The following is a 14,278-nucleotide window of genomic DNA, read 5'->3' as shown; positions in this document are numbered from 1 at the left end:
ACTCTGTCATATAGTTTTATAACAGTGTCATGCATATTTTTTTTGACCTCAACTACAGTGGCCCAAATATAATACGGAATTTCTTAACTTGTTCCATCTGTTCTTTACTCTTTGTCCTTTTTTTCAGGAGTGCTTCCAGTTTATCCTGCCCGCTCTTCCTCACGCCATCGATTTGCTGAGGGATGCTATCGTGAAAGTGAAGGAGGTACATGACGCCCTGGAGGACCTGCCATCTCCTCCTCCACCTCTCTCCCCTCCACCCACCAACAACCTACACAAGCAGACAGAAGACAAGGGTGTGCAGTGTGAGGAAGAGGATGAGGAGAAGAAGGACAGTGGTGTGGCGTCCACAGAAGACAGCGGCTCTTCTCACATCACAGCAGCTGCCATTGCTGCTAAGGTGAGCGCCTCTAGCTGCAAAACTGGGTAACATTTTACATAAAGTGGTGTTCATAAGACTGACATGACACCTTCATAATCACGACATGACACGTATTATGAACATGAAGGAGATTTTATGACAACTGTCATTAAGTGTAATTTGTTCAGTTATGTAGTTTTTAATGCAAAGATGACATTGTTTGAGATGTCTTTGTTATGGCAACTTGACATTAAGCAATACATCATAACTTGTCATGACAACTTGACATTACCAAGACAACATAACTGACCATTTTTTTTTTACCAGTCATTAAAATATCATTAAGTGTTAATACTCTGTCAAATAGTTTTATAACAGTGTCATGAATATTTTTTTTGACCTCAACTACAGTGGTACAAATATAATTTGTCATTAAAATATCATTAAGTGTTAATAGTTTTATAACAGCGTCATAAATATTTTTCAGTTCATAATGTTTTTTTACGTTTCCTCCAGGTGTTAAAGAAATAAAATCAATCATCCAATAATAATAATAATAATAATAATAAAAATTTATTAAATTATTTTTTATTGCTTTCACCCCAAATTCAATGAAAGCAGTACAATAAGGTATTTAAAATTATTTGACATATTATTAACACTTAATGACATTAAGACAAGTTCAATATGTACCACTGTAGTTAAGGTCAAGAAAAATATTCATGATGACGTTATAAAACTATTTAGTATTATTAGTATTAACACTTAATATTTAAATGACAGTTTAATGTAATGTTAACCCATAAAGCTAGGTAGATTCTTAAGTTTCATTCATGTTTATGACAGATTTATAAGTTATGATGTATTGGTTTATGTCAAGTTGTCATAACAAAGACATCTCAAACAATGTCATCTTTGCTTTAATAATGACATAATTGAACAAATGACACTTAATGACAGTTGTCATAAACGTGCATAAAATCTTCTTTATTTTCATAACACGTGTCATGTCATGATTATAAAGATGTCATGTCGGTCTTATGCACACCCCTTTTAAGTAAAGTGTTACCCAAAATGGTTGCCCAGCCTGCTGCATTAAACTGGCTTTAAGGAAATATTCCCAAAAATGTATATAAATTTAATTTAAATGTAATAATTTTTATTTTTGCATATAATTCATTTTGACATTTAATTTGTTAAAGATTTTCCATGTCACATTGTTGACGTTTCCATCGTTCATGTATTGTGTTTTGTGTGTGCATGTATGTGAGAAGATTTGTGTGAAGTCTCTTGTCATGTTGACACGTCTCGTGTTCATCATCAGAGCATGAAGTCCCTTTCCAGCCATGCTGTTTACATGGGGAAAGGTGGGCGGCCCTTGAGTGGCTTCATCCCTCCCACTTCAATTCCCTCCCATTTCACCTGCTCTTGCAGCCACTCGGTAAGCCACACACACACTGGCATCCCCACCCGCTTTTTCACATCCTGCTATTTCATTGGCTATTTGAGCATGCAGTTTTTAAAGGTACACTATGGGTTTTTAAGCGGCATCTAGTGGTGAGATTTTGAATTGCAATCTCGATTACGAAATGCAATGAGAAGCTACTGTAGCTGCCACAGGACAAACATGTCATTGTCTGAGACAACGTAAGAATGAAATGCTCTTTGTAGAACAGTTTTTGTGTTTAGGGCTATTGTAGAAACATAATGGCGACTTCCATGTTAGGGGACCCGCGTAAATGTAGATAAAAACGGATCATACTAAAGTAATAAAAACAGTAGAGTTCATTATGTAGGTTTTTTTATACACCACTTATAATATTGTTATGTATATTATATTGCATTTCTGTCAAATGACCCTTCTAAAAGTTACACAGTGCACCTTTAATCTTTTCAGGCGAGTCGAAGTACTCCTAAAAGTGCTATTACGCCATAAAATATAGTTCCTCTTTTAAATCCGCTTAGAAAAATGCTACGTTTTATTTTGTACCACCAAACTTGCTCGTATAACTACTCGTCTTAAATAGGAAAAACGTTGATGTGTTTGGTCACTTCTAACTTTATCTCTAAATGGTACCATTGAATGAATAGGGCTAAGCTAAATGCTATCGAAGCGTCGCAGCGCGCTACAGCGCTTACGTGCACGCACACAGATGATAGAGGGATGTATCAACAATTCTTAGTTAAGGTAATAACATATTTTAATATTGAAAATGAGTAGACTATTCCTTTAAGGTGAAATTCATTCAATATCAGACATAGACGATACAGTGCATCAAATCTTGGGGACCACAAAGTCCTTTAAAGTATGGCTTGGGCTCCTCTGACCAACACCCAACCGTCCCAAACTCCCTAGAAACCGCATAGGGTGTGTCGCCCTAGTGACACCCTATCTTTTTAAGTTTTGCATACGCGAGCACCTCTCGTCTTCCTCAGAAAATGTATAATCCGAGTAAGCTCATACCACAGCACGTTTTGTCGGACTATTTACCAGTAAGCAATATTTTTATTCTTATTCAACCAGGTCTTATAAAGCTTTCCTTTTAACAGAGCTTTGAATATATATTCTGTATTAGTTCTCTTATAATGAGGTCATGCAGATTGGCATTACTGTGTTCTCCACAGGGAGCGATCATACCGTAAGTCTCTTGGGAATGCAGAGTCGAGCGCTATTAATAGCACAGTGTTGAGTAATTAAAGCACTTTTGGAGCTGTGAGGACTTGATTTAGCCCCAATGTTAATTAGCGATATGTTAAGCCCCAACGTTACTGTGGAACATCCCAGCGCTCTTCACCCCTTTGCCCATCAGACTCGCTTTTAATCCCACCACGCTTCTACTGCAGTTGGTTTTGCACGAAGACTCGCCTGACTGCAGTAAAAAATCTCAGCCTGTATAAGTAATGATTTTTCATGTATGTGTGCATTTGTAGCTTTTTTTAATTCCTCCTTAAGTCTGATTATAACTTAAAGGGATAGTTCACCCAAAAATGAAAATTCTGTCATCGTTTACTTACTATCAAGTTGCTTCAAACTTGTATAAATGTCTTAGTTCTCCCGAATACAAATGAAGATATTTTGAATAATGTTTATAACCAAACTGGGGCACCATTGATTTCCATAGTAGGGAAAATAATACTATGGAAGTAAATTGTGCCCCAGATCTGTTTTAAATGCATTAAACGATGATAGAATTTTCATTTTTGGGTGAACTGTTCTGTTAAGTCAAGGATTCTTGCAGCAATTTTCAAGCTCATTTAGGGACCGTGCCTTTAATAGTTTAAAAGGGATAGTTCCCCTAAAAATAAAAATTCTGTCATAATTTTCTCATCCTCATGTTGTTACAAACCTGTATAAATTTCTTTTTTCTGAACACAAAAAATATATTTTGATGATGGTAAGCATAGATATGTATATAAAGGCTAGATGGCTCATCCGCGCTGCTGGCCAATTGAGTGCAACGTCCGCATTTTGGCGGCCATCTTACGACAGGGCGCTCGCTCACTCGTAGCATTGAGTTTTAATGATGCAGGTACTTTTAAATGACCATAACTTGCTTAATTTTTTACCGATTTTCAAACGGTTTGGTTTGTTATAAACGTCAAAGATGTACCTATGACACTGCATACCTATACTAAAAATAAAAAATAAATTCATAAAACATGTTAAAGCATCCATAATTATAGCCACGTTAATAACGTTTGTAAAAACCCAAACCGTTTGAAAATCGGTAGAAAATTGAGCAAGTTATGGTCATTTAAAAGTACCTGCACCATTAAACTCAATGCTACGAGTGAGCGAGCGCGCTGTCGTAAGATGGCCGCCAGGTGATGCCGTTAGGGACTCCGCCTTGAGCCATCTAGCCTTTATATATATATCTATGATGGTAAGCACATAGCTGATTGTAAGTTTTGACTTCCATAGTAGGAAAACAAATATTATGAAAGTATTGTGATAAATGATGAAGAAGATATTTTGATAAATGATGGTAAGCACACAGTTGACGATACCCATTAAATTCCATTGTAATGTTTTTCCTACTATGGATGTCAATGGTTACAATCAATCTGTGCTTACTATCATTTATCAAAATATTTTCTTTTGTGTTTATCAGAAAAAAGAAATTCATACATGTTTAGAACAACATGAGGATGAGAAAAGGATGACAGAATTATCATTTTTGGGTGAACTATCACTTTAATATGTAAATGACCTTGTGATTGGCTGACGTCAACACTGTCAAATTGCTAATTATAAAAAGGGGTCTGTTTCTACATGTTATAGGATAATGATACTGTTAACTGCAAAAATCATATTATTAAATTGTTTACGTTTTCATGCAAAATAAATAAACTAATGCTGTTTATCAAAAATAAAAAATAAAAATAGAGCGACGGGTTAAAATTTTGATGTGTTTATAAAGTTTTGCAATTGAGAATAAGTTTAAATTATTATGACATTACGCAGCCCCCGAAAATAGGCCTCTTGGTTACTTTCAATAGCAGGGCACTATTAAAATCGCAACTATAAATTTTCCGTCTGTCTTAGTACATGGTGTAACTACAGAAGAGTCAAGTTTTAAATAGGAAAAATATTGAAACTCTTTGATTATTTTTGATGCCAATGGTCCAATCAGACTCAACGGACTATGCCAAGCCATGCCAAAAGTGTAAGCGCCAGACCCGGCGATCAGCAGAATGGACTCCAAAACGGTAAAAGTCAAATGTTTAACTCTAAGGGAGCTGAAAAATAAGCTCATTTTCAAAAAAAGTGGGGTGTCCCTTTAAGAGCTAAATCATTGCCACATCTCATTATTTATGGTAAAAATTTCTAATTTTGATAGTGATTTACTGAATTTGACTGACATTTGCTTGGATGGTCTTGTATTTGCAGATACCAGAATCCATCATTTCACGAGGCGTGCAAGTGTTACCACGAGACACCGCCTCTCTTAGCACAACGCCTTCTGAATCTCCTTGTGCTCAGCAGTCCCGCCTCTCCACTGCCTCCTGCCCCACCCCTAAGGTAAGATCCCGCCCCTTCCACTTCAATCACACTATTCCTTGCTCCCACAAGCTCAGCTTTTTGTTTCGTCATGCTCCTCTTATCCTTCATGGCTGGATCTTCATCTGCCGCCACCTCATTGGCCGCGTTGATGAACTGCTTTGATTTCCATACAGAAGAGACTCTGCTCATTGGGCCATCAGAGAGGAAAGGCGGAGCTTCCACACTGGTTTAATTCTGTTTGTATTGCTGATATACCTGATGTGACCAGTTTTATATTTCAGATCCAAAATGTGTGATTTGACATCGTTACGGACGTGAATCTTTTTAGGGAAGGTTCAGGAGTTGCTTTTGACTTTTGTGTGTTTTTAAACCTTGTTTATGTTTATATCATTGTTATATCCAGTATTTAAAGTACAGTATCGCATCACAAACTGAAGCCTTTTTCAGGTTTTGGTAGCCATTGTGTGTTTAGTCGCTTCATAATTCATGGTCATACTCGATCATCTCAACTTTGGACTTTCATCGTAACCGAGTAGGTCCTGTGTTACAGTTTAATGAACTCTAGTTTGTAGTCGCTGTCAAGTTATTAGTTTCATCTGAATGTACATTTTGTACATTTTGACAAGTGTCTGAGGGCAGGATCCTTGATTTCTGCTCTTTTACATAAAGAGATCTTTTCACTTAGTTTCTTCACTTTTTAGTAGTTTCTGCAGTTTGGTGACGGTTCCTTGTCACTACTTGGGGTATTCCCAATGCACTGCTTTTTGTTAAAGATTGATCAGGCCTTAGTTAACCACTGTGTATTGCTGTTAACCCATATGAGGATGGGTCCAAAAATCATTTGTGGAAATGGAAACATAGATTAACTATATCAGCAATCTCTCTCTTTTTTATTTATCCTCTTTCTGTCTTTCTCTCTCTCTCTCTCCCTCTGGTGGACATAATGTGTTGTACAACACAAACCATCTATATACCAGACACCAAGGAGTTGATCTTGCAAAGAATTAGAAGTATTTAACTTTCTGTTTTCATTTTTTTGCCAGGGTGCAAAGAAATTGCCCGTGTTAAGCAGAAGTTTAATAAAGTCTGATCTTCAGATGTGACCTCAGGCTAGCTTGTAATTCTGCTTACTGCTGTTTTTCTTGACAAGCGTATTGTGATTTAGCTTTCGATACTAAACAGTCATGTCAGGTGGCACTTAGTGGTTACCGAAAGAGGCTACACAAAGTAAATTTAGTGCTGACATGTATGTGTAGTCCATTACGTGTGTGCTTTGTGAGCGCGCCTTTGACATGAGAGCAAAAATAATTTTACCCACATAAATTCTCTGCACGTTTCAATAACATATTATGTTATTGAAACGTGCAGAAAATGTATGTGGGTAAAATGCATTTGTGACACAAACAGGAGTGATGCTAAGCTTACTGACTTTATATTTATTTTCCATTTTTTAAGGAAATATCAGACATGGTGAAAAACCTAAACTTTTTTGAAAAATCTGAAATTATTAAATAATAATAGTTCACCCCAAAATTACAATAATATTATAAATCACTTACCCTTGTGTCGTTCTAAACCACCAAGTCCTTTGATTGTTTTCAGAACACCATTTTTAAGATATTTTTGATAAAAGCCGAGGAGGGTTAAGTGTAATTTTGGGGTGAAGTAACCCTTTAAAAAGTACTTTTTACAATATTACTGCAACCAATGAGTGAGTCTGCTGTTAAATATTTAAAATATATTTCATAAAAGAAAAAAGTATGCTCTGGATTGGCTGTCCATAACTAATAATATTTCAGCACAGTCAGGTTTTATCTGTGGCCGATGTACTCCTCCTCTCCATATAAATAGATGGTGACTTATTAGTGAACGGAATAAAAGCATACATCATCTGAAACAACCAAAATCAATATACACTCACACACAGACACACAGAAGCCCACCGCATTCCCTCAGTACACTGAAAAAATTATTCATTCAATTTACCCATTTTTTTAAGGTAAGGGGTTGCAATCAAATTATTTAAGCTATTTAAACAAAAAAGTAGAAAAAAAACTTTTGTTTAAATTTAGCTTTAAATAAATTCAGGGTTCTGAATCTGAAGGTTTATGAATCTGGAGGAAAAAATTCAAGGCCCTGGGAAGTTTTTGAAAATATACATACGTAGATACAGGTCATTGAAAGTGCTTGAATCTATTTTATGCAAGAAGTTTCTGGAAAAAAATCCATATTATTCCCGGTGTAGTATAGGATAATATAATAAAATTTCTAGCCTTTTAAGCACACGTGCTAAACTGTTCGCTTTGAATGCTTATATTTTCTGTATGCGAATGTTGATACCAAAATGCTTTTTTGTATAGTTGTGTTTGACACATGAAAACGTCTCGGGTTACGTATATAACTGTTGTTCCCTGAGAAGGGAATGAGACGCTGCATCTCCCTCGCCATACTTCCTGCATCCCTGTAACGCCGTCTTTGGCAATATTTCAGATAGTGATATACTTCCTGGCTCCCGCATTACCCTGTCTTTGTTGTTAAGCCTCACCATTGGTTGAATTTGATATACAAATTCAGAAGCACTTACCCATGGAGGCGTCCCCAAAGTGTCACCGCAGTGACGCAGCGCAAGTTCCCTTGAAAGGGAACTGTAACAATGTATCCTGTGTATTAAAGTTCCTTTAATTTGAAGTTAACTAAGGTGTGGGAACCCTGTAAATTGATTGCAACCACTTACCTTAAAAAATTGAGTAGATTGAATGAATCTTTTTTTTTCAGTGTAGATCTAAATGCATCCAGCTGTTACATAAGACCCTGCTTTCCCTCTTCTTTATCTCACCCACAATCTTTTATATTTGTTTGCCCTGAATCGGTTAAATTCAGAAAACTCACTTGGCACACACACACAACCCCACAGACAGCAGTCAGGACCGTTACATTGTACAGTACTGTACCACACAGCGCCAAGATCTATTGCCTCTAAATTTAGATCCTTGTGGTCTTTCATCATCCTCTTTGTTCTTTTTAAAAAGGCGAAACAATACAACAAAGATAATTGTGAAGAATTTTAAAACCCGTCTCAGTGTATTTGAAAACCTTTTCTTGCGTGATAAATGCATGTTATTAATGCTAGATCAGTCGCTTTGCACGTTTTCTTTTCTCCCATGTCTCCACCTCTTTCTCCCCTCCTACACTCAAGCAAGCTTCATGCGTGTAGCGTGCGTTTGTGTGCCTGTGTGCGCATGGGAGACTTGCAGCATTCTGCTGCATGTCGGGATCAAGCATGGTAAGCGCTGGCTTTCTCCGCTCTGATGCGTCACTGTGTTTTGTCGTCAGCGTGTTTATGTCAGATGTGCGTGCGTGAGTGGTTGCGTGTGTGTGAGATGGTAGGGTTTCAGACAAACTCCGGGGGAATCCGTGGCAGATGCATCGGGGTGGGATGCTCTGTTTTGGGGTGAATTCAGTGTGTGATGTGTGGTGTATGTAGCGGCCCCTCGCTGGGATCGAGTCCTGTGATTTCATAACAGCTGCAGTGCTTTAGTGTAGCACATAAGGAAATGTTAGTATCGGGCTCTGTGAATGGAGCAGCGCTGCTGTTTGGAGTTGCATTTGGTGTGGTATAAGTGCTTTTCCAAGACCTTAGGATCTTGTTGCTTTATTGCATTTTGTTGTGCTTTTTTGTAGCTCTACAACAACAAATTTACACACGCACACATGCATGCATGTTATTTGAATATGGTGCATTTGCACTGTGTGTCTGTGTTGTGTTTAGTGGTAGAGGACTTGGTTTCTGTTACACACTGTTATTTTTTCTTTTTGATACACATAACCTCATATGTGAAATAATGTGGCTAAAAGTAGAAAAATAGCAGTAGTACAGATCGAGTACAATATTATGTTAAATTGCTTAAACAATCTGAAATTAAGGTTTGATTAGGATTGATATCGACTAGGGCTCTTAAAATAAAGGTGTTTCACGTTGCCATAGAGGAACCATTTTTGTCTAAATGGTTCCATTGGGAACCTTTAACATCGAAAGTACCTTTTGGTTTCACAAACGGTTCTTTGTGGTGTAAAAAGGTTCTTCACATTTTTGAAAGATAAGAAAGTTTAGTTCTTTAAATCAAACAATTAGTTAATCAAAATGTATATTTATATAGTGCTTTTTTACAGTGTTACATGGTTTCAAAGCAGCTTTACACGAAAAAAGAAATAGGAAAACCATGCAAGTAAATATTTTAAATTAAATACTAAGTGATTATATTTTAAACAGAGATGGCAATGCATTTGTTTGTTTGAGGAAAGCTTATGATAAAGGTTTATGATTTTTCAAAAGATGTTTTGAATATCATAGAATAAATCATTTTGGTTATAGGCTTTAATAAATTTACGACTATGTTTGGTTTGGTATTTGCATTTTCACATAATTGTTTATTATATTTTATTGCTATTACTTTTAAATTACTAAAAAAATTATTAATCATTATATTTTAATATTTTTTATTATATAACAATTATTATAATTGTTAATGAATATGCATATAGTAATTATGCATTATTAAAGGTGGGGTGTTCAACGGTATTTCATGCATTCTGACTTATTAAAGGCTCTCTAAGCGAATAATGTGCGACGTCACTTCCTGTTGATGTTTGAACTGTTTTCAAACAAACGGAGCGTAGCTAACGCCTCCCCCTCCCTCTCTCGTCCGTGCTTTCATTAACGCGCCCAACCCCCACCCCCAAATCCTTCTTGTCGTTTATTGGCTGGAACACTTTGTTATGTTTTGTTGTGCTAGGTTTGGCCACTATGTTGATTTTGCCGTTTGTCGAGTCTGAGCTGTCTACAGAGATCGCGTTTTTTGATCAGTTTGATCAGCGGACAGGCAGCAAGCAGATAGTGAGGAAATGTTTGCTGTATGTAACAAAAAATGTTTTATGGTCTAAAACGTGTCAATTCGCTTAGAGCGCCTTTAACACAGTTTAAGAGTAGGTTTCCTCATGCTAAACAAATGCAACGTGTCAAAAAAGCAGTTGGACGTGTTACAGAGTATTTCTGTGCCGAATGCGCTCCGCCAGGGTTCGTACTAGCTTCTGAACATTTTTTTAGAATATGGGTCGAGTTGACGTATCAGGGGTAAGCCATACGTATAATTTTTTTATGGGCACTTCCTCCGGAAAAACATGCCCACACGTCAATCAGCGGGAAAGCGAGAACTGAGGACGCTAGAAGTTACATGCATCACTTCACGCGACAGATTTGTTTTATATCAAGACTTCTCAATGGCATAAAAGAAGTGGGTTTTTTTCGATGTAAGGAGAAGAAAGCCAGCATTATGGAAACAATGGATATAGTTTGTTTATCCGGGGTAGGAGCGGAGTATTGTGTGTGTTTGTTTACTGCTAGATTTCGTTGAAAAATCCCAACTGGGACATGAGTTGCATTTGGTAAGTAAGACTTCTGTGTTATGTTGGAAATCGGCGCGTAAGTGCATATAATATAAACGACACGAACATGTAGTCATCAGTTGTTTTGTATACAGTGTTGCACGGCTCGTGACTCGCTCCTCCCGTAGCCGATGACTCCTCCTTCCAATTTTTTTTGTACATTATCGGAAAGAATCGCTAGAGCTGATCTGTCTTTTATAAATCTGATAAAGCTAAAGACTTCTGAGATATGAACGAGGTAGTACTACTATATAGGTACTCAAGATTAACATCAGATATGCAGAAACAGCGTGTGCTATGGGAGCTTTAAAGGAGCAGTATGTAGGTTTTTGACTATACTAAATAAAAAAATACTACAATATATGCATAGTAATGTTTCTCTGAAAACTGCTATTGCAGTTATAATGCACATTTTTGTTCTGGAATGTCTGTTTTTGTTTTGGTCTGTGTGATCCCGTTCACTGCCAATATACTCATTTGTTTAGTTTGACAGCTACGGTTACTTTAATGTGACCCTGGACCACAAAACCAGTCATAAGGGTACATTTTTGAGATTTATACATCATCTGAAAACTGAATAAACAAGCTTTAATATTATGTATTTTTTTAGGATAGGACAATATTTGGCTAAGATATAACTATTTAAAAATCTGAAATTTGAGGGTACAAAAAATCTAAATATTGAGAAAATCGCCTTTAGTTGTCCAAATGAAGTCCTTAGCATAAACATTTTTGGTAATTTGCACACAACAAAAACATTGCAAAAGTAAAAATTAGACGGTAAACTTACATTACAGTGTAAGGCTTAATGCTTTCCATCGTCAGTTGCGCTCCTGGCAACCAATGTGAGCATTGAGTCTGAGGAGGAGGGGGGCAGGTATAAAACCGTCTTTAATATGGATGGAAAAGGCAAACCACTTTGTATAACGAAACTAATTTGTGAAAATCATCACATACCTTATTGTTGAATAAGCATGTGGAAACATCAAATATAGACATTTTGTCAGATCTTCTCTGTAAACGTTTCTAAACATATTGCAGAATTACCCACCTGCTGAGCTGCAATATATTGTGTATTGTTACTCTAGTATCACAGTTTTCCTTTGACTATTGATTGAGACTGAAGTTCTGTTCTCTGCTGACTTGAATTGTGTGGAAAGGATTGTGTAGATGCTCAGAGGGACAGTGCATGTGTGTGTGCTCACTGAGGCGAGTGTGTTGTGGGCTCACTGATGTGTATGTGTGGTGGTGAGGTTGGGTAAAGATACGCCTGAAAGGCCTTTCAGTCGTGCAGACAGACTGTAATTAAACAAAGAGTGTTAATACTGAATAAGAGCTGGATCTTTCACCTACGCAGGACATGAGAATATGCGTGACAAAACTTTTAAGCGAAACTCTTACTTTAACTCCTTTACAACAAGTCCAAAATATCACATTTGTAATGATAATTTTTATTTAATATTTGGATGCCAAGCAATACATTATTTGTGAACTCCAGAGGGGCTTTTTTGTGGCAAAATAGTTGAATATTTTATATACGTTTGTGTATAAAATATTGTTTTTGTTACATAAAAACAGGCATTAAAGGGACAGTCCACTTTTTTTGAAAATATGCTCTTTTTCCAGTTCCCCTAGAGTTAAACATTTGATTCTTACCGCTTTGGAATCCATTCAGCTGATCTCCGGATCTGGCGCTAGCACTTTTAACATATCTTAGCAAAATCCATTGAATCTGATTAGACCATTAGCATCGCGCTAAAAAAACCCCAAAGAGTTTTGATATTTTTTCTATTTAAAGCTTCACTCTTCTGTAGTTACATCGTGTACTAAGGCTGACAGAAAATTAAAAGTTGCGATTTTCTAGGCAGATATGGTTAGCAACTATATTTTCATTCTGGCGTATTAATCAAGGACTTTGCTGCTGTAACATAGCCGCAGCAGGCATAGTGATGTTGCGCACTGCCCGAGGGTGGTCCCCTGCCATTGAAAGTTACTAAGGGACTATTTTCGGCTGCTGCGTGGTGTCATTGCGACTCCTGCAGCCATGTTACGGCAGCAAAGTCCTTGATTATTATGCCAGAATGAGAGTATAGACATATCTTCCTAGAAAATCACAACTTTGAATTTTCTGTCATTCTTAGTACACGATGTAACTACAAAGAGTCAAGTTTTAAATAGGAAAAATATTTGAAACTAAGCTATGCTAAAAGTGGTACCGCCAGACCCGGAGATCGGCTGAATGGATTCCAAAACTGTAAAAATCAAATGCTTAACTCTAGGGGAGCTGGAAAATTAGTATATTTAAAAAAAGTGTCCCTTTAAAGGCACAATATGTAAAAAATATTGCATTAAAATAGCAGTGTTATATATTTTGTTTATTTGTGTACTTGCATTATCCCAAATGTTTTAACAGCGTTTAAATCCAGAGATATTTTAAACAGTCTACTGTCCCTTTTTTTATTGCTTGTCGGCATTGTCATGTCCACGTTATTGAAGTATTAGTTGTAGGGTCTTGCATGCCACTTTGTTTGCTTGCATTATAGCACAAAAGTACATTATAGCACAACTCCCATCATTCCACGCTCCTTCACAGCATCATCAAGCTAAACCTTTGTTATTGTTTTTCGACCTCTAGCAGCCAAAAATACATATTGTGCCTTTAAGCACTTTCCACTGTAATAGGAGAAAGTGTTTTAATGTCAAAATATTAACATCATCTTGAAGATACGCACATGCTAGCAGTAAGGCAGTAGCAGGAATAGTGTGACCAGAATGTACCTTGATTACCATTTCCAATAATAATGCGTAGACATTGACAGTCCCTTTGGACATTGATGACCCCACCTCCTCATTACTTAATTGATGATTGGAGAGGAGATGAAGGTCAGCTAAAGGAAGACAGGGTCTTTACGGTTGCCGTGGTGATTACTACATGGCCCTGTCATTGAATTTGACAGGTGTGTAACAGTTTTGGAAGAGATACATATTGTATTTGGCAGTGCCTCTGAATTTAATTTTTTCATTACTCTCTCTCCTCTCTCTCTCTCTCTCTCTCTCTCTCTCTCTCTGCATGCACAGTTGTGTACTTATTATATTTGACAGGCACTGATTATTCAAAAAGTGTGTGCGTGTCCAATGTCCATTATCATAGTTTTGACCACAGTTCCTGTTTTCTTTATTTAAACACTTATTCATCCTGCATCTCACTATACCCTTTCACAGGTGCATCATTTTATCACCTGTTTTAACATGTACACCGGGTCCAAAATTAGCTTCTTGCCACAATTGCTAATATCAGGTGAATTTATCTGTCAATTTTTTTAAATAATATTTTCTGTATTATTTAAATAAAATTACAAGTTTTGTTGTGACTTTTTCTTGAAAAAGTAAACTTGCAGCAAACAGCGCAGGTCATTGGGTCACTAGTAGCATCATGCGCTAGCCTGCATTTTTTTGTCTTTGTGGCTTAA

The 14,278-nt window shown here is 36.8% G+C and overlaps 1 protein-coding gene across 3 annotated transcripts in view; it reads left to right on the top strand.

Annotated features, from left to right (window-relative positions):
* The window catches only part of gphna (gephyrin a), a 110,109-nt gene that overhangs the window by 50,995 nt on the left and 44,836 nt on the right, over positions 1-14,278 (top strand). For 2 of the 3 annotated variants that reach the window (XM_073869640.1, XM_073869638.1), the window contains exons 7-8: positions 128-400; positions 5,253-5,384. In XM_073869640.1, the coding sequence (XP_073725741.1) occupies positions 128-400; positions 5,253-5,384 (405 nt within the window). Of the gene's footprint in view, positions 1-127; positions 401-1,685; positions 1,803-5,252; positions 5,385-14,278 lie in introns of all 3 variants that reach the window. The other variant, XM_073869639.1, reaches the window with a different exon arrangement.

This window comes from Misgurnus anguillicaudatus, chromosome 7 (assembly GCF_027580225.2).
Source record: "Misgurnus anguillicaudatus chromosome 7, ASM2758022v2, whole genome shotgun sequence".
Lineage (NCBI taxonomy): Eukaryota > Metazoa > Chordata > Actinopteri > Cypriniformes > Cobitidae > Misgurnus > Misgurnus anguillicaudatus.
Note: the sequence above shows the minus strand (reverse complement) of the source record. Positions and strands in the feature narration are given on the sequence as shown.